At 25.6% G+C, this 24,543-nt stretch overlaps 4 protein-coding genes across 9 annotated transcripts in view; 3 read left to right on the top strand and 1 right to left on the bottom strand.

Moving 5' to 3' along the window:
* The window catches only part of LOC127285511 (galactosylgalactosylxylosylprotein 3-beta-glucuronosyltransferase P), a 44,056-nt gene extending 33,418 nt beyond the window's left edge, over window positions 1-10,638 (top strand). For all 4 annotated transcript variants that reach the window (XM_051311574.1, XM_051311575.1, XM_051311573.1 and 1 more), the window contains exons 3-6: window positions 964-1,157; window positions 4,068-4,425; window positions 6,426-6,583; window positions 6,671-10,638. In XM_051311574.1, coding sequence (XP_051167531.1) covers window positions 966-1,157; window positions 4,068-4,425; window positions 6,426-6,583; window positions 6,671-7,069 — 1,107 coding nt within the window. In that variant the 5' untranslated portion in view covers window positions 964-965 and the 3' untranslated portion in view covers window positions 7,070-10,638. The remainder of the gene's footprint in view (window positions 1-963; window positions 1,158-4,067; window positions 4,426-6,425; window positions 6,584-6,670) is intronic.
* Window positions 9,822-12,736, bottom strand: LOC127285508 (putative Dol-P-Glc:Glc(2)Man(9)GlcNAc(2)-PP-Dol alpha-1,2-glucosyltransferase). Its single transcript, XM_051311564.1, has 4 exons — window positions 12,438-12,736; window positions 12,034-12,364; window positions 11,769-11,908; window positions 9,822-11,518 (listed from the first exon to the last, which is right to left on the bottom strand). Exons 1-4 carry the CDS (start codon window positions 12,633-12,635, stop codon window positions 10,781-10,783), a joined length of 1,407 nt encoding a protein of 468 aa, XP_051167521.1. The 5' UTR covers window positions 12,636-12,736; the 3' UTR covers window positions 9,822-10,780.
* A 687-nt stretch (window positions 12,737-13,423) lies between these two features.
* Window positions 13,424-22,184, top strand: LOC127285505 (histone-arginine methyltransferase CARMER). Of its 3 annotated transcripts, none has more exons than XM_051311561.1 (8): window positions 13,424-13,835; window positions 15,168-15,308; window positions 15,396-15,890; window positions 15,976-16,242; window positions 16,398-16,620; window positions 16,701-16,984; window positions 18,205-18,338; window positions 18,515-22,184. In XM_051311561.1, the coding sequence occupies exons 1-8, from the start codon at window positions 13,703-13,705 to the stop codon at window positions 18,623-18,625; spliced, it is 1,788 nt and encodes a 595-aa protein (XP_051167518.1). In that variant the 5' UTR covers window positions 13,424-13,702; the 3' UTR covers window positions 18,626-22,184. The 3 variants fall into 3 exon arrangements, with proteins under 3 accessions (XP_051167518.1, XP_051167517.1, XP_051167519.1); XM_051311560.1 differs by having other exon boundaries at window positions 18,497-22,184; XM_051311562.1 differs by lacking the exons at window positions 18,205-18,338; window positions 18,515-22,184 and adding an exon at window positions 17,158-17,602.
* A 429-nt stretch (window positions 22,185-22,613) lies between these two features.
* LOC127285515 (glutathione S-transferase 1-1-like) lies at window positions 22,614-24,501 on the top strand. Its single transcript, XM_051311586.1, has 5 exons — window positions 22,614-22,857; window positions 22,995-23,053; window positions 23,313-23,454; window positions 23,564-23,731; window positions 23,847-24,501. The coding sequence occupies exons 1-5, from the start codon at window positions 22,717-22,719 to the stop codon at window positions 23,994-23,996; spliced, it is 660 nt and encodes a 219-aa protein (XP_051167543.1). The 5' UTR covers window positions 22,614-22,716; the 3' UTR covers window positions 23,997-24,501.
* The last annotated feature ends 42 nt before the right edge of the window (window positions 24,502-24,543 follow it).

Below are 24,543 nucleotides of genomic sequence, written 5' to 3'. Positions count from 1 at the left end.
GTTAGAGACCTTTGAATGCGCGTCGGAAATATTCGACGAAGCATGCGAACCGACATTCCAGCACGAAATTCGCTGATACCATGTTTGTCAGCTTCACAAACACACACGTTGCATTGACATTTTCATAAAAATCATATACATATATACCCTTGTCAATATTTTCATTTTCATATACAAATTGATGTCAAATATCAAAAATTGATCAGCTATATATATATAATATTTTATATTCATCTGAGAAAATTAGATTTTATATTAAGTCTCATTTTTTGAGAAAAAAAAATCATTTGACTAATAAGGGAAAAATTTTTCAATTTGTAAAAATATTGTAAAATTCAGAAAAAAAGCAATTCAAAAAAATTGTAAAATTTTTTCAGAAAAATTCCAAATCTAAAAAGTTCCATTTATCTCTAATTTTTTTTTTTTTAACGAAATTAATATACTTTTATAAAAGTCAATTACCCCCGATTAATTTTAATTTTAAGCCAAAGTAATACATATCGTCAATTATTTTTTCGTTTTCATTTATAAAAACGTTGCGACCTTCATGAGTTAATCAGGTTTCAAAAATTAAACAATATTTAAAAAACGTGTTTTAATTTGAAAATAATTTATCTCTTGGATAAAGCAAATTTATGAAATTTTAATTATCAACAATGTATAAGTGTCAAAAATGATATTTTAAAAATTTATCACTCGTGATATTCGTAAGAATAAGTTATCATTTAAAAAAAAAAAAAAACAAATTATTTCTGACGAATAAATAATTTTTCGATAACTTTGTCTTTTTGAAGAGAGTGTCTTTAAGGATAATCACTATAATTTCCATAAAGAAATAAATTTCCTAATTTCAGACTAAAACAGCTTTTTCTCTAATAGAAAAGAAATCTAATTTTGAAAAATTTGAGAAAATATTGAAAATTTCAAACAATTTTTATATATATATAAATTTTTTCTCAACAGATATGCAGAGGAAGATGAATCCGTCCATGAAGGTGGGTATGCTTGCATTGGTGGGAATATGTTTGATATTCTACCAGTACCATCTTTCAATGAGAGTGAGACTAGATCAAGTAACAGGCTTCACCTCTCCACTGGACGATTCATCCAATCTACAAACTGGAGAAGAGTTTGAAGCCAGAATCACAGAGGAAATGGTGAGAGAATCGAACTTTTTCCAATTTCAATATTGTGTTACGACACGAGAGTTGCTAGTAGCTAATATCCGAGCAATACCTCACCCCCCTTTTTTTTTTGTTCAACTTTCAATTTAAACCCATATCTACAACAATACCTATACGAGAGAAAAGAAACTTTTCAATGAAAAAAAAAAAAAATACGAGTGTGTGATAAAGAAAAAACTGATTGTTTTTATATAAAGTTCAATCATTTGAAATACAAAAATCTCTTTTATATCAAATTTTTAAAGATAAAAAAAAACAATTATTCCACTACATTTTCGATAATTTATCATTTATTCCCAAAAATCGAATATTCTTTCAAGTGGAATTTCAAAAAAAAAAAAAAAAAAAAATTGGTTGCATGGAAATTGAAAATAAGTCAGTGTTTAAAAGGTAAATTTTAAAATAACTCCTCTAAATAAAAACAAAACTTTTTTTTTCATCAATGAAACTATTGAAAAATTGATGTGAAAAAACGTGAATAAATTTTTATTGACTGTATTAATGAGTCAAGGACATTATTCAATTATAATAATAAATTGATTATTACTGCAAACGATAAACTTTGCATATGAAAAAATTTAAAGTGTCAATTTAATTATTTAATATTTCATCTAACTGACGATTAATAAAATAAGAGCAAAATTGATTTTTATTTAAATTTAATCACATAAAAGAGTAAAAAATTATTTACCAATAATTATTTAAAATTACAAAAAAACAAAAAAAAACTACATACCACTCAGTTGCTTCTGATTGGCGATTTTCACATCCTGGAACTTTTCTGTGACTTTTTTTTTATCACTATTCGAACACTCCCGAAATTAAAGAAATTTTGAAAATAAAAATAAAATAAAATACTTTTCCTGTTTTTAAATCGATCGCGATTTTAAAATAATCGAACACTCCCGGAATTAAAAACAAAATTTTTTAATCAAAAACAAAATACTTTTCCCTGATTTTTAAACGATCGCGATTTTAGAATATTCGAATACTCCCGAAATTAAAGTTTTGAAATAAAATATTTTCCCTGATTTTTAAACGATCGCGATTTTAAAATACTCGAACACACACGGAACTGAAACAAAATATAAAACAAAATTATTATTTAGTACAATATAAAAATATTGAAACACTCTTCCAAAACTGCAATAAAAATACGTGCTTCCTCTTAATTTAAACGCGAGACACTAAGGGACGCAGGTCAATTATAGCCACGGGAGGAGTTAAAATCTTTCAATTTTACTGGTGTCCTAAACTATACGATTAAATGTGACCAGGTTGGTGAAGTTCACATCGATTACGGTCATCAAAATATTAAAAGCCAAGGTACTGCATAAACAAAACAAAAAATAGTAATAGGGATCTTCCCCTACTTGTATCACGGTGTCAATTTTTTTCTACACTATTAGGTGTATTTTGTGCAAGAAATTGCATTAAAAAAGTCTGCCTAAGAAAAATTAAATTTTTTTGGAAAGTTTTTTATGACGAAAAGTTCTTTAAAGGTGGTAATAGGGATCTTTCTCTACTCGGATCGGGCTCCCAATTTTTTTCTACACTTTTAAGTTTATTTTGTGTAAGAAATTCTAATATAATTGTGTATGTAATGAAATTTCAATTTTTTTTTCCAAAAATGTCAATGTAGGGGATTACATTATGGGTGTTTGTCTATTGAATTTATCTTTGAACTTAATTATTTTATTATAGTTTTGTTGTGTTTATGCAGTATCTTTGTTTTTAAAATTTTGATTATCGTAATCGATGTGAACTTCACCGACCTAGGTGACCCATTAAATTTATACTATTTTTTTATAAATTTCAACTAGATGTATCTGGAAAATATATATTAAACTTTATAATATTTTTTTTTACGTTATACTTTTGAAATAAATATTAGAATTAAAAAAAAATAATAACAATAATTTTGAAAACTTTACCAAAAAAAAATGTTAAATTCAGCTAAATAAAGTATGATAAATGCAAAAAAAAAAAATTTCGTACGTGAAAATTAAAAAAAAATAAAATTATTTATTAATAAAGTTTCAAATGACTAAATAAATAAATTAAATAATAAAGTGTAACTTCATAAACAAGAACATATCAAATGTAATATCGATAGCATATAAAACTAATATTTTCAGTGCGTTATAAATTCTATATCCTAAAATAATTTTCGCATGAATGTGTCAATTTGAAATTCTATATACGAAACACTAATATTCAAAGCGAAATCATTCGAATATTTGATGCATTTCAAACCAGTTTTGGATTGATTATACATATATGCAACTTTATAGCAAAATTGGAATATTTGTTCATATATATATATATATATTATCATTTTTTATTTGTAAACTTTATTGCGTTACAAAAATAAATTTACTATATAAACTGAAACAATAAACTTGTTTTTAAAAATTTTATTTAATATTTATATTTGTTAAAACAAAAATATCACAAAAATAAAAGTATGTGAATATTTTAAAAGTTGCAATTTCATTTCATATTTGATTTTAATTTAAAAACAATAATGAAAGCTGATCATTAATTATTATTATTATTATTATTATTATTATTATTATTATTATTATTATTATTATTATTATTATTATTATTATTATTATTATTATTATTATTATTATTATTATTTTAAGCTATTGATAATTTCCTGATTACATATATTTTGTTATATTTCTCCAATTATTGCTAAATATAAGACCACTAACAATAACTTCTATTGTACTGAACACTTAATTAAAATCTACCACATGTGATTGAAACTACTCTGTTTGCCCTCCTTTTGTGTTCAATTTGAACTTCAGAATTAAAAATCCTTGAATATATTACATTTATAAAGTAAAATTTTTGTTGTTCTTTTTTTTTTAGATTCGTACAGTAGTAGGGACAGTGCAAAAAAATTATGGCCTCAGTCCAGATTTGGCAAAACAACTTAGACAGGAATTTATTAATCAATTATTAATAAGTAAAAATAATGGCCTCGCAAATCATCAAGAAACAACTGTCAAAAATGTCTATCAACAATCCGATGAATCTTTAGACCCACTTTATATTGTAACACCAACTTATCGACGACCAGAACAAATAGCTGAACTTACAAGGATGTCACATACTTTGATGCTAGTTAAAAATGTCATCTGGTTGGTTATTGAAGATGCAACTGTTACTACACCACAGGTCACCACATTACTTAAAAGAACTGGTCTTAAATTTATTCATTTAGTTGGTAAGTATCTCAAAAAAAAAAAAAAAAATTTCCTTATTTAATTTTTTTTTTTTTTTAGTAAGCTAAAAACAAAACTTTTATTCTTCAATCGTGCTGCTAATAATAGATTTGCAACATTTAGAATACGAAAAATAGAATAGCTCGAAAACAATATAATTAAAAGTAAAATTAGATTATTTAGGCAGTTACTATTTCTGGAATATGTTAAAGTTTAAAAGCATTTCTGAAATCTCGTTAAAATTTCAAATTGAACTAATGCAAACTGATTTCGGGTTGATTTCTAAAAATTTCGTACATCTTTTAAATTTTTCTTTTATTCACACTAATTTCGAACTCATTTTCTATTTGTTTTCTTTATACGGAAAAATTCAGAACTAATGCAGGCTCTTTTGGAATATTCCGTATTATTGTTCTGAATAAATATTGAGTAGAACGAACTAAAGTTTGATTTCGGCTTTAATTTTACGCCCGAGCTAATTTCAGATCAAACCATATATTTATTCCTAACGAATCTGTACTGATTTTCAAACTGATTCCGGACTCGTTCTAAAATTTGCTTTCTATAATAAATAAATCCTGATAGACGCGTAATTTCGTATTAATTTCCAATTGTTCTTGTTCGTACGAATTCAAAATTAATTTCCAACTCCTTTTCTATTTTTTTTTTTTTTTTTTTTTGTTCGGACATATTCAGAACTAATGCGGACTGACCTCTTAACTAATTTCGGATTACACTTTTGACCTAGCTAATTCCAAATTAATCGCAAACTGATCCCGCACGAAGGTGTACTGATTTTCAAATTGTTTTCAAAGTCGTTTCAGATTTATCTTGTTTTATGACTAATTTCTAACAAATACGAACTAATTTTGGATTGATTTCTAAAAATGTTGTACTCATTTTTTATTTATTTCTTTATCCGGACAAATTCAGGTCTAATCCGGAATCATTTTAAATATTCCGTTTTGTCCTGAATAAATCCTATAACTAAAGCGAACTGATTTTTGACTGATTTCAAAATAGATTTCTAACCGGGCTAATTCTATATTAAACTTGTAATATAATTCCGAACGAATACATACTGATTTTTGAACTCGTTTTATATTTATTTTTTCTTCTATAATTAATTCCTAAAATACGTAGACTGATTTTTCTATTTCGGACATATTCAGAACTAATCCGGACTCAATTTTAATATTCCGTTTTGTCCTAAATAATTCCTAACTATAGCGAACTTATTTTTTTACTGATTTTGTAATAGATTTTCAACCAAGATAATTAAACCGAACTAATTTCTATAACAAACTGGACTGATTTTTCGAGTTGATTTCTAAGAATAAGAGTATTTATTTTAATTTTTTTGTTGTCTCTACTAATTCCAAACCTGCGCCTTTTATTCTAATTAATTTCTATACTTAAAGAAGACTTTCCTTAAATTGATTTATTTTTTTTCCTTTAAATTTTTCTCCGGACTAATTCTTTATTGATTTCGAGCTTTAAATAAAAAAATTAATAATTTAAATAAAAATCAATAATCCAATTAATAATTCAGCCATTCAGTTTTTCGTTTTCCAAATGTTTACAAAATCCAACTTCATTATTGCATAAAGTGAAAAATTATTTTTAATTATGATTGACACTTTATGTAATATTCATATATTATATACACATATATTTTGTATATATATTAAAAAAGTAAAAATAAAGTAACAAAAATGCCTTTTAATTCACATCAGCGATAAAATGAAATGTCACATGTATTTTAATGACATATAATTAAATTTTCATTATAAATTATCGTGTATATTTTCTTTGTATATAATTTGAAAATAAAAAAAAAAAACAATTTTAATTATAATCTTTTATATAAATTTTAATGAATTCTTTGTTTTAAATAACTCCAGTGGCGTAACAATTACTTCCTCTATATAAATAGAAAAAAAAATGACATCCCTTTGATAATGAAAATATGAAATGAGTTTAAGAAATCTTAAAATTACAGCCCCAATGCCTGAGAAGTACAAGCAGAATAAAGGAGCAAAGCCACGAGGGGTTTCTAATCGAAATCGAGGTCTACAATGGGTGCGTGCAAATGCAACAGAAGGAATTCTTTATTTCGCCGATGATGATAATACCTATGACATTGCTCTTTTTGACGAGGTACGTTTTTTATGGGAAAAAATAAATTATTTCTTTCAAAATATTTACTATTTTAATTAAAAAAAAAAAAATTGTCATTTTTTTCAGATAAGAAAAACAAAAAAAGTATCAATGTTTCCTGTGGGCCTTTGCACGAAATATGGTTTAAGTTCACCAATTGTGAAAGATGGAAAATTTCAAGGCTTTTACGATGGTTGGATTGCGGGACGTACATTTCCCGTTGACATGGCTGGATTTGCAGTAAATATTAAATTTCTTTTGCAAAGGCCAAATGCCTCGATGCCCTACAAGGCTGGCTTCGAGGAGGATGGTTTTCTCAAAAGTCTTGCGCCATTTGAACCCAAAGAGATAGAACTTTTAGCCGATAATTGCACAAAAATACTTACATGGCATACGCAAACAAAAAAAAATGATCGTAGTGCACCACTAAATATGAATCGTTATCGCTCAACAAATCTCGTTAAACTTAAACAACAAATTGTATGATATCAAAAATTACGATCCAAACAAACATACAAAAACTCAAAGGAACAATAATAATTATTATTATTAATTCACATTTGTCTTCAGTACCTAATTATAATTATTTATATTTATATTTATATATATATATGGATCAATAATAATTCATGAACGAGATTTTGTGGCTAAATCATATGATTCTGTGCCTGAAAATAATTTTTCTCGAGGAGAAAAAGAAAAAAAAAATTGGAGAATACTGGGCGATTATTAATAAAAGAAGAAAAATATCAGTTTGCAATGTTGGTATTTCTGAATCGTTGGCTTTAAGATTGTCCACTAATTATAATCGTTGACAAAAATTAAGGGTAATTAAAATCGTATATATATTCTTTATTAAATAATTGTATTATTGAAATATTTTTTATTTCTAAATAATATATATTAAAGAAGGAAATTTTATTTTTCTACAAAAAAAATTTATCAAAATATTATTTTTTTTTTTTTTAATATACGTATTTAACAAAATATTAAAATTTTAAAATAAATTTCAATTCTGTTGAATTACATTAAATTTTTATGAATCGATTTATGATTATTAACTTTTGAGAATGATTATTATCGATGGACCATCTTAAATTTTTTCAATGATAATTATTTAATTGCAGGGACGGACATAATAGAAGGCTAATAATCCTTCGTATTTAATAATAATAATAATAATAATAATAATTTATCGTTAAATACTGTTTGTTGAAATGAGTGTTTTCACAGTCTTATAATAAGACTTAAAATACTCTTGTTATTATTTTATTGAGAAAGACTGTTAGTTTCTATAAAAAGAAAAGGAGTGTTCTGAGGCTTAGATTAAATATCCATTGATTCTCTTAATAGAGAAAAAACATTTTGCTACACTGCTCGAACATTTGTTTCTCTGGCTCACATATTTTATGAGGCAAAAGTTTTGAACGTTTAAATGAACGAAATTTTTTTTACAGCTTCTTTAAATAAGAATTTTATTACAAAATATTGTTTTAAATATCTAAAAAGAAGTTATTAATTTAATAATTGTTTAATTTACTGTTTTATTTTAAATTGCCATCATAATTTTTAATAATTTATAGATTTAAAAAAAATATTTCGTTCATTTGAACGTTCAGAACTTTTGGTTCACCATATATTTTTTTTTTTTATGCACATTTCTTAATTGTAATATATTAATTTAATTTTAATTAGGTACTTACCTTGAGTTCCTATATAAGCTGCGAGTCCGTTCCTGCATAAAATCAGTCCTAGTCCTTAATTTTAGAAACGATATATTTCTTTCCTGCTCACATCATCACAAAAATCTGAAACTAAAAAGAAAAAACAATTAAATTATTGGTGCTAATTATAACATAATCAAATATGCAGAGAATGATATTATGTCTTGTTTCTATTATTAGGACTGAGGTAAAAGTAGATTTTTGCAAAGAAAAATTAGATAGGATCGTAAGTTTTCCAATTATATACAATAATATCACAATGAGAAAAGAATTATTCAATTTGACATTATAAAGTTGAATTTTAACAATTAATATTTAATTAGAAAAAAATTTACAAAATTGATTATAGTAAAAATAAAATAATGGAATAAAAAATTAAATTTAATTAATTAATATTCAACTATTTTGTCAGATTGATTAATTTTTTGTCTCCAAGCGTAATAATTATATTGCTCTATTATCATAAAAGACAGTTTATCAAATAGACTCTTTTTAAAATGATGAACAATGACCAATAATTGTAAAACATCACGCTTTAGTGATAAATCTAGAAATCCTCATGGTCTAATTGTTGAGTCTTTTCATTAATAAAAATTAATATACCTAATATTTATTTCTATAAACAACATTTACGTTCAAATTATTGTATTATAAAAATGCATATTATATAAGCCATATTATTTATTTATAAGATGTTAATCTCTTATAATTATATACGTAGGTAAAATATTGACAATTAATTAGAAATAAGAGGCTGTGGAACGAAGCAACGTAAAGAGCTTGGAAATTTTTTTTTATTTTTTTTATTTTTATTCTCCAATCTTCCTGCAAAGCAGTATTATTCACTCTTTCCAGTATTTTCAAAGTAAATAAAATTTAAAAAAAAAATTATTATCATTGATAATTAATTCAATTTTCAAGTTGATTATTGATTAAATAATAAATTTAATGATTAATCAGTGAAAAAAAATTTAATTAATGGATAATTATCTGTTCAATTAATCAATTATTAATTAATTAAATTTATTATTTAATTAACTAATTAATAACATTAATAACAAAAAATGATCCGTTAATTTATTTTTCAAGTTTTTTTGCTCTTTGAAAAAATTTTATATACTGGACAAAGTCTTGTTTTATAAATTGACGTCAAGAATAATATATTATATATTTTCAAAGAAAATATTTCGTGCTCATCTGAATTTTATGCACGAAATTTAATTGTACAGTTTAGATGTAATTTTATTTATACCTTTCTTATATATTTCCAAGAAGTAGAGAGAAAGCTTTTATTTATAATAATGAAAATCTATAAGGGAAAACTGTACATTGTAAAAATTGGAGACGAAAAGCATTTTTTCAGTTTTTAGAAAAATTTACTCTTCTCTTGTTCCAAATATGTAGAAAAAAAACACACTTTCTAATTAACTGAATATTATGAAAATTAGGGTTTAAAAAAATGCTTTGAAATTTTTATCTCTTTATCCTCTCTCTCTCTCTCTCTATCTCTCTCCTTTTTCTAAATTTTTCCCATTTTCTTCGCTAATGCTATACATTTTTCTTAAAACGAAAAATAAATCCTGCATAAAATATCAAGCCATAATAATGTTAAACAAAATTATAGATAGAAGCCGCCTTTAACAAAATGTTAATCATATTTGATTAAAATTAAGTGCATTATTATTATTTTTGCGAGAAAAGTCTAGAATCTTGAAAATTATAATTTTTAACTAAAAAAAATTGTTTTTGTACAAATGTCATTTTAACACAGACTGCGAATATGCTTCTAGCATTTTAAGAGTTAGGAATTTATAAGTGAGAAAGTTGGATTTAAAAAAAAATTAATTAAAAATTCAGAACGATCATTAATTTATTATAAATTATTTACATAAAAATTAAATTTTTTATGTTAAATAATGTAAATTATATTTTTTTAGTAGTCAAAATTTGTCACAACCTGATAATATTAAAAATTGACAAATTCAAAGTGCAAAATAAAATTTTCTTTAAAAATTTTTTATCATCATATAAATAATAAAAAAAATTATTTCAGAAAATTTTAATAAATAGGTAATAATTATTTAAAGTATTAATTTGTAAAGAAAAAAAAAATTGGGCGTTTTTGAAAAGATCAGAAGCGAAAAGAAAAAATCATGAAAATATCAATTTCGAAACGTGTATCATAAATGTATTATACTTATATGTTGAAACGAGTGCTGCGATGATAGAAAATACTTACACACTGAGTAATGCTAGATTTAAATTATATTTAAGACTTCTTTATAAGATGTAAAAAAAAGAATAAATCATAGAACTTTGCTTAGTAATGAATGTAAATTCTCGTTAATTAATCCTTAAACCAAAATTCCTGTATCAAAAATAAAACATTTTTCTTATATTCAACAAAGTTTTATTACAAAAGAAAATATTTACATTTACAATCACACCTTTTTCTTACATTATAAATCTGAAATCACCAAGAAATTCTCTGCGGATGTTCCTGATCCTGCCAGTAGAAAACTTTATTAACAAAAATATAGAACTGAAGAAAATTAATCAATAACGTTGTCACAGTTTCGAGAATAATTTGCCAAGTACGAATATTTTGGATATTTAATCGAAATAGAATATAAGGAACAATAAAATATCGCGGTTCAAGCAACAATTGAGGAACAAGAACAACACAAGTACAAACTAAAAATACAATTCGACTCATAAAACTCATATGAAATGGACATTTAAAAAATCCATACAAACAAAAACCATAAAAAGGAATTGGTAAATATTTAAAAAAAGAATAACGTCCCATAAAATAATTCCAAAAATAAAAAATATAATGTCGATTATCGGCCAAAACATATGGATGAACCAATGTATTTGAATGAATTATCATCAATAAAAGAGAAAAAATAAAACTGGACATAATCCAATGTTCAAGTGAATCACGAAGAAATACTTTCCAATATGGTAGTATATAGGGCCAGGCAAAACAAAATGTAAAACTAAAAAAATAAAAGAACTGTGGCACGTGAATTGTTGGAACGTGAGCTGTACGATCTCCAACAACGATACCACCATTCCAGACAATAAAAGCCAGAAAAAGTATTCCAACTATAATATATGGAGTCAAGGCTGAGAAGATTTCCATACTGAACTTTAGAAATGACAATAGACCTCTTCGAACTTGTGCATTTATGATATCCAAGAGCCACTGGAAAAAAAAAGTTTTTAAATTATTATCACTTTTTGAATTTTACTTTAAGTTGAAAAAATTCGTGGGCTCGACAACTCTTCAGTTTTATTATACAGGAGGAATATATTTCCAAATATAAAAGAAAAAATCGAAAAAAAAAAAATTATAACAAAACCAAAATTTTTTTCTAATTTATCTTAAAAATTGTTGCATTAAGAACAATTAGAATCGAATAAAAAAATAAATAAAATTCCCTAATTATAAATACCTGCACATATTTCGGTGAATTGCGTACATCACGCGATAGAGGTTTTCGTGCTTTTAATTCAACAAAATTTAAACCATCTTCAATAGTGATTAAAATAACCCAAATTATATTTGTTTGCCTCACGAATACGGAAATTATACCTGCAAAAAAAAAAGAATAATTAAAAATATAAAAAATACGCTCTAATTAAAATTTCAATCTTTAGAAATATTTTAACATTTTTAAATTGTTTTTTTTTTAAAGAAAAGACAATAATTTACTTTACCTGCAAATGCAGCGGATTTAATATTTCCTCGCAAGTGTAATAAATACATTGTCAAAATTATTGTCATCGAGAAAACATCTGTATAATATAAAAAAAACCAGAAAAAAAGTGGCGGAAATAGAACAATATTATAAGAGCTAAGAAGATTAATCCACCAATTTTGTGAATGAGAATTTTTTAAACGACATATATTATAAATTAAAAAGAAATTTAAAAAAGTCGCAATTAAATTTGTTGAACGAATTAAAATTGTATTACAAAATCCAAAAGGTGCTAGAATGATGGTCGTAAACAAATAAACACCAGGAAGTGTTGTAATTTTTGGATCCCACTGTAAATCAATCATGAATAAATCAAATATTCACATTTTTAAATTAATAATTAAAAAAATAAAAAATACTTACACTATCAAATTTTCCCTCACAATAACGTTGAGTTTGTGGAATATGAAAAACTTCATCGATAAAATAATAAGGATGCACTCGATTCAAGTAAATAAACAAACTAATACTCGTTATCAGGAATATTAGAAAAATAATCACACCTAATTTATTTCGCGTTTTATTGATTTTCATGATTTTTTCTAAATTTTTCGCATTCATTTTCAGTTAATTTGTAAAAAAAAATAGTTTTTGAATTTTGAAAACAAAAAAGAAAACAATTGTCCACGTGGCTTACTTGTTACTTGCGTCAGTGGGCGAAAACTAACCTTTAAAAATTTGAAATTCTTTTCATCAATTTGTTTGCCATTAATTACAATACACTTGTCATTCATCAAATTAACGTATTTTACGAAATCATTTTTAATACTTTTATATCATTTTAAAACTACATTTTAATCCGGATTTCCAATTGAAACTAATTTCCTGATTGGTTGCGCATTGAGGTCATGTAAAATACACCAATCACAAACTCTTCTTTGTTACATTTTATGAATCATTTTATTTTTACTAACAATAACAATTAAATTAAATAATTTCCCCAAGAATTGAATAAAAATTAAACAACAATGTTCAACTTTTAAAGAAATAAAAACAAATTTATAGGTTATAAACTCGATAATCTTGACATGATATATAAATACAGTGTTGTCAGATGTAAAAACACGAAATCCGACGAAAATAAACGAAGGCGGGAAACAACAATGTAAATTTTAGAATATTTTATTCTAAAACAATATTAAAAATCAAAAGTTTAATTACTAAAGTGTTTTCCCCAAATAAATGCAACATAATAATCGGTATTCTAACCTTAAAATAAATTTTCAACTTACCATTTTTGATTGTCGAAATTTGTCACATTTTGAATATCGGAACTATGAAAACTTGTCGTTTTCTTTGTCTGGATTGGTCTTCCGTTCATTGAAGAGACCTCGTTTTATGAGGGGAAGGGACATTACTACGTGCGCGTGTGTAAATTTCACCGGGGGTGGTTGGTTGACGATCCGGTGTCTGCGGGACTGACATCGTGATTTTGTCTCGTTTGTTGAAAAATTCTAATTGGCATTTCTCAGCCCCGTCACAACTGGGAGTGTCGTGTTCAATTTTCACAAAGGAGTCAGCTGTCTACGTGATACAAGGAGAACGTAAACACAAGGAAACGATTTTAATTATAATCGCCGCCGACTTGACAAGACTGGAGCGCACAAAAACGCACGCGGTATCTAAAAATGGCGAAGGTGTTTCGCGCGGTGACAGTGTCGACTTTGTCAAACAATGGACAATCAACACCAAAATTCGACAAGCCAGTGACGCTTTTGATTAATTATGATCCCCAGGGCCTCAGCATCGAGCTCGTATCAGGTATTCATTAGTTGTTATAAATTCCGATCGATAATACCTTGCCATTATCATCATTACCGCCAACCAGACGCGATCTAACCACACTTTACCAGACGCTAACGATGCTCGCTTTGTTATAAGTTTGCAAGCTTTTTTTTTCTCTTTCAATTTCTTTCAAATTCTAACAATTGTATATTCAAAATTTCCAATTCATCAAAGGCTGATAATCAAATCTACAGTTTCTGAAATGAATTTTTTTTTTCACAAAATAAAAAAAAACCCCAATCACTTAATTACTTTGCAAAAAAAAAAAAAAAAAGATAATTTCTGTTAAAGTTTGGGAAGAAATCTCTCTCTGGGAGAAATGTTTGCTTTTAATTTCAGCGACTTTGGAACAGCTGATCGATAAAAATTAATTGGCTTGAGAAACATCAGCAATTTAGAATATTCAAGGAAATAAGGAATCGATTATATTTTTAGCAGATTTTGATTTTAGTTTCAGTGCCAATGAATTGTCATTTAAGAGGGATGATGTTTCTATTAAAATATGTCCTTCAAGTGCAAATTTGAATAAATTTTTTCTAATTAATGGAAAAATAACAATAATTCTCATTACTAATTATCCTTGATAGTTACAAAAACACAATTATAAAAATTATTTTAATTTAAAAAATACTTTATAGTAACAATTAATAGTTGCCATTTAAAGTAAAATGCTTTTTTATTTCTAAAGAATGATTTTTGTAATAAAAATCTTTTCAAAACGAATGGAAATAATAGCGGAAAATGAACATCTTTAAATTGAAAATTTAATATTATCCCGAGATATTTTTTACCATTTCTGGTAATAAAAAGACATTCAATATTCTCCAAGATATATAAAAATAGAGAAATATTATTTTTAATTTTGAAAAATTCTTAAAATACAAAAAAAGATATAGAAAATATTTTTAAACTTTTAATTAGCTACATTCTTACAATTGAGACTAGTTACGTAAGAAATGCGGATTACATTCACAATGATAATGGAATTTGTGTTTTCCTTATTTACAAATTCAGTATTTCCTTTTTGACCTTAAAATCATAATAGATTTTACCTTCGAGACTGAGGTGAAACTTTTTTTTTTTTTTTTTTTTGTAACACTCTGAAATTGTAATTGATTTTTTCTTAATGAGTGAAATTAAAATTGACTTCAAACTAAAATTGTAAAATAACAATCGATTTTTAACTATTAAAGAAATTTTTAATTTAAAACATTGAAATTAAGAATTATCTAAATTAATTTTTTTTTTTAAATAATAAAATTTGTAATCAAATGTTAACATTTTAAATATAGATATTTTATTTTCTAGGAGAGTATATTGATAAAGATCAAAATTCGTTACTGGAATTTCCAGTAACACACACAACAGAATGTTCACGAGTGTCAAATCGAAGCTATATATTTACACTAGATTCAGATAGTTTATTAATAACATTCGCCAGTGAAACAGGTAAACAAATATTATTTGAGAAAAAAAAAATCCAATTGATTTAGTTTATAGAATTAATGAAAAAAAAATTTTAATTTCTGTTTCCAGACTTTCGAAATTTCCATTCTCAAATTTTAAAGCTCAAAAATGGAAAAGGAGTATCAGCATTTAACGAAAGAACCGAAGAGTCATCGGCAATGCAGTATTTTCAATTTTACGGATATCTATCGCAACAACAAAATATGATGCAGGATTATGTGAGGACCAGCACCTATCAACGGGCAATACTTGGAAATATATCGGATTTTAAAGATAAAATAGTATTAGACGTTGGTGCTGGTTCAGGGATATTATCATTCTTTGCCGTGCAAGCTGGTGCAAAGAAAGTTTATGCCGTTGAAGCGAGTAATATGGCAAATCATGCTGAATTATTAGTTGCAGCGAACAATTTGTCTGATAAGGTTGTCGTGATTGCTGGCAAAATTGAGGAAATTGATCTACCAGATCGCGTTGATTGCATTGTTAGCGAGCCAATGGGTTACATGTTGTACAATGAGCGTATGCTTGAGACATATCTTCATGCAAAGAAGTGGCTCATTCCAGGTAAAAAAAAACAAAGAGAAGCTGAATTTCGCTTCTTTATTCTTTTAGTAACAAAAAAAAATAATTTAAATTCCTTTTTTTTTAGGAGGCAGAATGTTTCCGTCAAGAGGAGATCTTCATATTGCTCCATTTTCGGACGATAGTCTTTATATGGAACAATTTAACAAAGCAAATTTTTGGTGTCAAACATGTTTTCATGGAGTCGATTTGTCTGCCATGAGGAATAATGCGATTAAAGAATATTTTAGACAGCCTATTGTTGATACATTTGACATTCGCATTTGCATGGCTAAATCTGTCCGACACATTGTAGACTTCCAAACAGCAGATGAGACTGATTTACATAAAATAGGTGAGTAAGAAAAATAAAACAGATTTAAAAATAATAAGATTGAATTAATTTTTAATTTATCCAAGATTATTGAAAATTAAATTTTGTCTTATTATCAATTATATTTTTATTTAAATAGCTTTTGTTAATAAATTACTCTTTTTTTTCTATTTTAGAAATAGATGTCGATTTTCATATACTAGAAAGTGGCACTTGCCACGGCCTTGCATTTTGGTTTGATGTTGCATTCATTGGTTCAACACAACAAGTTTGGCTGAGTACAGCACCCACGGAACCATTGACTCATTGGTATCAGGTTCGCTGTTTACTCGAGAATCCATTGTTTTGTAAAAGTGGACAATTACTCTCAGGAAAAGTTATTTTAGTCGCTAATAAAAGGTAATATATACCCTTTAATCTTTAAATTGTGTTCAAACAATTCAGATTTCTAATTGTTGCAATTAATTTTTTTTTTACAGACAATCTTACGATGTGACCATTGATCTAAAGGTCGAGGGAACAAACATGGAAAGCAGCAGCAACACTTTAGATTTGAAAAATCCCTACTTTAGGTATACGGGAGCTGCGGCTCAACCACCACCGGGTTTAAATAATACATCGCCAAGTGAATCTTATTGGACAAGTTTAGATGCTCAAGGTGCACGACAAGCTGTTAATATGGTTAATGGAATGTCTGTTAATGGTCTCGGTGAAGTATCAATGGATACAAGTGGAGGAGTAAATTCAAATTTATTAGCAATTGGTAAGAATGAATGGAATTTATAAGATGATTTGCACGTGTAAAAAAATCTTCTTATATGTGTTTGCAATGTAAATACCTTTTTATTTTATTTTCTTTTTTTTTCTCTTTTCAAAAAAAAAAAAAGAAAAAAAATTTTACACATATACAAAAAAAAAATTTTCTCATTATATAAGGTATTTGCGATGCAAAATACCAATGGGGTCAGCACATTTCGGCCCTAGCTGACGGATTCTAATGGTGATCGGATTGGCGCTTTATACAAATAGAGGAAACGAAAACAGAAAACTGTATAGGAAAAAAAAAATAGTTTAATTGCTTTTAGATGTTAATAAATTACCGTAAGAAAAATGTCAATGACGTTAGAGCATGCCAGACACCTCCACGAATTATTTAGGGAAGGTAAATGCGTTTTTAAATCCTCAAATTTCAAAATGCCCCTTTGCTTTGCATCGTGAATAATCTGAGTGTTTTTCATTTTTTTTTCTTTGTTTAAATTCAAAATTTTGCTTTTTATCGAATTTTCTTTTTTTTAAATGGGGCCCGCATGGTTATTTCTTGAATTCTACTTTCGTTGATTATAAACTCAATTGGATTTTAATTAAACTGTATTCGAATGAATGTTTAAGTGAATTTTTATCATTTTTTTTCCTCGATTTTTATTCTTTCCTTGGCTACTATTTGTTTTCCTAGTTATTGATTTCCATTTTTTTTCCAAATTCTCAGTATCCTCGAATTGAATTTTACAAAATTTATTAAAAAATTGTTATAATTTTAATTCGTCTATCATTTTATATGATCTATTCGAATTATTCATAATTATTGGTAATAAAAATTAGGTGTGACGAAAATGATAAAAAAAAAGGAATTTTTTCCAATTTTATCAAATGAGAAAAATTTTAAGTAGAAAAATGAAATTGAACAAAAAACAAGAACATTTTTTTTAAAGTAGAATAGTTAGAGATAATCATGAGCCCTATTTTCATCAACAGTTATATATATTTAAAAATTTGAATTTATCTTGAGAGAAATTATATTGAATGCATTTTTTTTTTTTATTTCTATGTGTGCAAAAGTGTATCATTTTTCGCCGAAGAAATGCTGCTGGCTTTCATTAAATGTGTCTCATTTTATTAATATTTAAAAATTCCTATATATGTATTTTTTGAAAAAATTTCGCGTGATTATTAAAATGCAATATTTCCTATATATAAAAAAAATAGGCGGACAGCCAAACATTCATCCCGGTTTGATCTCAAGTACTGGACGCGGACGAGTCGGAACAGCTACAAGTACACAAGCAGCTCAATTAATTGGCGGTGGAATTACACCAAATATGTTCACTTCACCTGCCACCGTAAGTTCAATAAGTTTTCTAAATCCAATAAACTTTTTTTTTTAAAAAAAAAGAAATCGATTAATCGCGACTTTAGGAATAGAAAAAAGAATAATAATAGTAGTAATTAAAAGTGGATACTAAATAGTTGGTTTGCTTGCGTGATTTTTACTCTACAGCTTGGTGTTAATTTCCAGCAATCGCTGGTACTTGGTAATACCTCGCATTATCCAGTGAATCCAAGTTTGATGATTGGTGACTATGTGACGCCCTGCAATGGAATTCCACCGCAGGCGTATCGACAATGATCTCGGGCAAAGAATTTTTGTCGATATTACTCCAACAGCAAAATAAAACAATTACAAAGTGAAAATAATCATCATCGTTCCTATAGAAATGATGAAAAGATGAATTACAACGATTTCAATAATAGAAAAAGCCGCCGACTCATGTTCAGTTCACCGATCAGTAAACTTCATTTAACATCAGCAACGCGAATATTCAATGTCTTGAATGATTTTCATCATCATAATGACACAACTCATTCATTGACGAAGGATTCAATTGATAAATTGATCAAATTTGGATGGAGCTCTAGTAAGAATTATTCATTTTGGGATGCGCGCTCGAAAGGATTGCGAAATGCATTCTCGTAGCTATATCCGATCACCATCAAAATTCTCGCTTTATCGTCTCTCTGTTTAGAAGAAGAAGAATAATAATAATTCGATCTTCCAGACAAACGAGCACGCTTGCCAAATATATATATATATATATATTCCGGATTGATATTTTTTAATGACAATACTATTTACTGCTCGTAGGGAACTTGCATGCTCTAGAATTTGGATTTTTTTTTTGTAATTTAGATAAGACAAGTGGTTTTGTAAAAACAAAAATGAAAAAATTTACAAATATGCTTCTCTTGTCAATTCGATAATTAAAAAAAGAAAAAAAAAACGGGAATTTTTTTTTTAATACAAGACAAAGTCGGTGTGAATGTTTAGATTTATTTCGCGCTCGATCTCGATGCTACTTATATAATGCGATCTCGAAATAATTTCTCTGCAGTGTTTTTTATAATTTAATTTAATTTTTTTTGAGAAACTATAGACACCAAGAATTCATTAGGCAGTATAGTATTGAGCACTGTGGGTTTGCCTGTCTATGGGTAACCACTTCAATTTTTCAAATTTTCTCATTCAGAACGAAAGTATATTGTAATTATTTTTTGTTTCGAAAAAAAAAGAATTCAGTAATTATCAAAGAAGATTTTTCGAAAGAAAGCTTTAATTTATTTCTCTATTATTATTATTATTATTATTATTATTATAATTATTTTTAATGAAACTTAGAATAATAGGCAAAGTTAGTGAATACATTCATGGAAAAATTGTACATAGCATAAAATTGCAATTAATCAGACCTTCCATCTTAGTTTTAAGAATTGAGCTCTTGTTTCTTTACTTTACGGCAATGACAGTAAATTTTTGTTTTAGAGACAATTATTTTTTTTTTAATAACATTGACAGTGAATTTTTTTTTCTATTCTCAATGTAGAATTAATAGATTTTTTTTAGAGACCACGATTGTAAATATTCCCTTTGAAAGTTGTAGATTCAGAATAATTTCGAAATTTCGCAAAAAAAAAAGAAAAAAAAAAAGATTTCCTTTAGAATCTCCTTGACATATCCTGAATAAAACTCATATTTATATATTTATACATGATCAAAGATGAATCGCGTTGGTGACAGGCATTCCACAAGTGCTAAAAACAAATATCTCTGTATAGCCCAATGATGTACATATAACGTTTGCTTCCATTTTTTTCCGTTTAGCCATGTGTGAGTATAATTTTTTTTATACGACTGTAGTTTAAACACTTCGTACCTCACATATACACAGCAAAACAAAAAAAAATTTCTTTTTTTTTTTGTTATTTGCTTCAGTAATTTTCCTAATTATATTATTTTGTCAAATCGTCTCAAAAACACGCAAAGTTCATCGTTTCTTATATTTAGTAATAAACAATATTTATTGCGTTTATGAAAAAATATATATATACACTTATAGAAATCGAAACAAATTGAAATTGTTATTTTATTTTCCAAGAAAGAATAAAAATCAGTTCTTTCGCAATTATTTTGTATGAAAAAAACATATTCGCTTTTTTCTTAATTAAAACTTACAAGTTGAATTAATAAACCAGAAATCAATTTTATTTAAATGTAAGTAAAATTGTAAGTTTCTGTTTTAAATTTCAAGTAATTATTTCCTTGCAGAATATTTGTTTAAGTCGTTTTTTGTTGTACATATTTTTCTTTAATATATAGCTTTGTTTAATCGACGACTTTAAACCGAATAAAAATTCTGTAAATGAATTTCTCAAATAATTCAATATATAAAATATTAAATAAACTTGAACTTTTAGTTACTTTTAATTTTTTTTAAATATTCCAAATTTCAATTATTTTATTTATTTTTCTTTTATTCTTTGGACAGGGTATATATTTTATACCTTTTAGATTATGTTTCCGTGTTCTAAAGTTTATTACCTCAATTTCTAAAAGTGTATGTATAAACAATTTTTCCTACTTGTTTTTTTTTTTTTTAGTAGAACGTGTGCTTTGAATTGTGATTGTTTATAAAAAAGAAGATTCGATAAGTTTTTTTTTTTTAAATAAGTTACCGGCGACAATTATCGCCAAAATTTTAAGCTTATGATTACTAAAATCTTATATCAATGAAAAAAAAGCAAAATTTTATATTTAAAAAAAAATTATTTCTTTCACTATTTTTGAATTACAATTACTTTTAGTTTAATTATTTTAATTTTTTATATAAATTAAATTCGAATTATTCATTGATAAGTAAAAGAAAGTAGTATTAAATATTTTTCAGCAATAATTTTTGGTGATAAATTGCGGTAAACTATATTTTTAATGAACTCTCAAGGATATTGAGATCAAAAATAAAAAAAAAGACATACCATATGAATTATAATTAGTTTTTAGTTACTAATTTCCATTTAATAAATTTTTTTTTCATGAAACGCACAGTGTAAAATAATAGAAACTCGATATTCTTGAGGTTTTTGAAAAATATTTCTGCCAAATCAATTATTTACCTATTGTAATTAGAATTATATCATTTTTTTTTATTTATCTCCGATGACTGATACAAGCACAATCATAAATATTGTCATCTTATTCATTTTTTTCTCCTCTAGTGTAGAGAAAAAAAAAAAGTTAAGCATTATAATATTCACGACTTAAAAATTGTAATAAACAATCGTTCGTAAATCTTGCGAAAGGAAAATCCTTTTAGTTTTTATGTCACGATTTAACGGAAATAAAAAAAAAAAATAATGTTCAACCTCAAGCGTTCAATTTCGCAAACTCTAGTCGTTAAGTCTGTACATCACAACGAGCAATGCGTGTTAATTAAGTTGATGATTGTAGAAACAAAAAGCTTTTTTTAACTTTTGATTCTTTTTAATTAATTAATTAATTAATAAGATTTAAAGTATAAGAAAACAATCCATTGTTCACGATTAGTGCTCCGGCGACGTACTTTTTAGAGAAATTTTTTTTGTCAAAGAAAAAAAAACATCCGATGTTAAAAAAAAAATCCTTATTTCCCCCCCCCCCCCAAAAAAAACCGATACAATCCCTGACTGGTCCTTTATACCTAATGATCCTTCCCCAAGATCATATTATTATAATTCTAGCTCTGCGTCCGTGTGTTCTCTTTTTTATACTGAATATACTCGGAATCCTATTATGTTTCGCGGATCCTCTTTACTATTGCATAAGGTGTCTACCGGTAATGACAACTAACGAAACAATAAATTAAGTTGAAATTTTATTCTGATTTGTTATTTATTTTAATCTAAGTACATAAGTTTAGAATAAAAATTTTGCGATTGTTTTCTAATAATAGAACCCTTAATCTTTTTTTCTTAATCAAATTGGAATTAGTAAATTAAGTATTTTATTTTTAAGAACCATCAAATTTTCAAAAATGTTTTATTTTAACAAAAAATTAACTTTCCTAAACAAAAATTTCTAATAAAAAATATAAAAAATTGGAAAAAGTACATAAAGTTTTTTAAATATAAAAAAAAAAAATAAGGAAAGTAGAAACAAAAAAAAAGGAAATTAAAATTTTTAAAATTGATTTCAAACAATACTTATTACGATTAAATAAATAAAACTATGAATTCGATTGTTATATAAATTACTAGATTTTTAAAGTTTGACGTTTATTGTTTGCTTCTGTTGTCATGACAACTTGTCTTTACACTTGAACTTATATTCTCTATAAATCATTCGTTTTTTCACATTAATACTCTATTTGAATTTATTTTTATTTTTTTTGTTGTTTTTTTTTAAAAACAATGACAATTGATTTTTATTTTTTCCCCGTAAGTCCACCGTGTCGGACTATTATGATGATTGGAAAAGCATTAGGAATTCATTTTAATTATATTGAAGTGTGTCCAATGAAAGGCGATCATATGAAAGCGGAATTTGTAAAGGTATGTAACAAAAATTTTAATTTGAAAAAATAGATTGTAATTTTTAAATATATTTTCTAAAAATGAGAGATTAACTTTAAATTAAAAAATAAAAATCGATTAAATTATCTACATATAATTTTTACACTTTTTTTTAGATTAATCCCCAACATTCAATACCTACAATTAATGATAATGGACTAATTTTTTGCGAAAGGTTAATAATTTTAATTGATTTAATTCAATTTTCATTTATTATATTTAGTTTAAAATATTGTAGTTAAAATTAAATATATTAATTCAAGTTAACTTGTGGATGATATTAAATATTTAGTAAACTATTAATAAAATTTAATATCGATTAAATTTTAATATTTAACATAGTTGTAATATTTAATTGTTAATTAACTAGTTTATATGTCGAAAGTTCAAAGACAACTATATTGTCAATAATAAATTATTATTTAATTTTGCAGTCGAGCAATTATGGGATATTTAGTTAATAGATATGCAAAAAATGATGCATTGTATCCAAAAGATCCTCAAAAAAAAGGCATTATTGATCAAATATTGTATTTTGATGTTGGTACACTCTATGATCTATTTTACAAATGTTATGTAAGTAAAGTTATTATTTAATTCGAAAAAGTCTCATTAAAATATTTAAAAAATTTTCAAATATATAATCTATTAAGTTTCTAAAATTTTTCTCTATTTTTATTAATAGATAGTGGTTGCTTTTGGAGTACAAAATGAAGCTGCAGAAGAAGATGTTCAGGCACTTGAAAGAGCTTTTGAAACTTTAAATATTTTTCTTCAAGGCAATGAGTATGTAGCAGGGACTGATTTAACAATTGCTGATTTTTCTATTATTACTTCCGTTTCTTCAATTATCGTTAGTATAAATATTTATATAAAAAAATATCATTGTTTAGTTTTTATTCAATTTTTTTGATAAAAGTTCATTAATAAATTATAGTTGTTAATTTAAATTAAAAATTTTTTTTTAGGAATGCGGTTTCGATATAAGTGCATATGAAAATGTTAATGAATGGTACGAAAGATGTAGTAAAAATTTGGAAAAATTTGGATTTGAAGAAATTAATTTAAATGGAGCAAGAGTTATTGCTGAAATGTATAAATCGCATTGCACCGAATAATTTTCTTTCTCAAAAAAAAAAAAAAAAAAAAAAAAAAAAAATACCACCTCTTGTTACAGAAAAAATTATTTATTGTCGCGTTTAATTTTTAATATAAATAGTAAATTGCTATTGACTTTTATTTTATTAATCAGAAAACAGCTTGTTAAACCGAATACTTTAGTAAATAAATATAAATAAGTAAATATAATTAAATTTTTTTAAGATTTTTTCTGGGGAAAAAAGATAAAAAAAAAAGATTTACTACGGAAATCTCTATCAATTGAATCTAGAACCTTCAAATAGCTCAAGGTTTACATTATTCAATGTGATACTTTCACTGACTGTCGATTCAATAAAAATTTGCATCATAAATTTTAAACAATTGTAAATAATATTGAAAAAAATACAAAAAGGTTTTTTTTTTATGTGAAAATAAATTATAAGTACTTTTAAACATTTTTTTTTTTCTAAGAATTTGTCAATTAAAAATTATTTAATAATTTAATATTAATTCTATAAGACGACCTTGATGTAAAGAATTTGAATAAAAACAATTTTTTAAAAA

The sequence above is a fragment of the Leptopilina boulardi genome, unplaced genomic scaffold (assembly GCF_019393585.1).
Source record: "Leptopilina boulardi isolate dan_hultmark-lab unplaced genomic scaffold, ZJU_Lbou_2.1 LbouV2_333, whole genome shotgun sequence".
Lineage (NCBI taxonomy): Eukaryota > Metazoa > Arthropoda > Insecta > Hymenoptera > Figitidae > Leptopilina > Leptopilina boulardi.
The sequence above is the reverse complement of the archived record's forward strand: the minus strand, read 5'-3'. Positions and strand labels throughout refer to the sequence as shown.

Bases quoted from the DNA above. Each gene is read 5' to 3' on its own strand.
- LOC127285515 (XM_051311586.1), top strand. From the start codon at position 22,717: ATGACAATTGATTTTTATTTTTTCCCCGTAAGTCCACCGTGTCGGACT. The intron at 22,858-22,994 runs GTATGTAACAAA...ACTTTTTTTTAG, and splicing joins TGAAAGCGGAATTTGTAAAG to ATTAATCCCCAACATTCAAT. The intron at 23,054-23,312 runs GTTAATAATTTT...TTAATTTTGCAG, and splicing joins GGACTAATTTTTTGCGAAAG to TCGAGCAATTATGGGATATT.
- LOC127285508 (XM_051311564.1), bottom strand. From the start codon at position 12,635: ATGAATGCGAAAAATTTAGAAAAAATCATGAAAATCAATAAAACGCGA. The intron at 12,365-12,437 runs GTAAGTATTTTT...ATTGATTTACAG, and splicing joins GTGAGGGAAAATTTGATAGT to TGGGATCCAAAAATTACAAC. The intron at 11,909-12,033 runs GTAAAGTAAATT...TTTTTTTTGCAG, and splicing joins TAAATCCGCTGCATTTGCAG to GTATAATTTCCGTATTCGTG.
- LOC127285505 (XM_051311560.1), top strand. From the start codon at position 13,703: ATGGCGAAGGTGTTTCGCGCGGTGACAGTGTCGACTTTGTCAAACAAT. The intron at 15,309-15,395 runs GTAAACAAATAT...TTCTGTTTCCAG, and splicing joins AACATTCGCCAGTGAAACAG to ACTTTCGAAATTTCCATTCT. The intron at 16,621-16,700 runs GTAATATATACC...TTTTTTTTACAG, and splicing joins ATTTTAGTCGCTAATAAAAG to ACAATCTTACGATGTGACCA.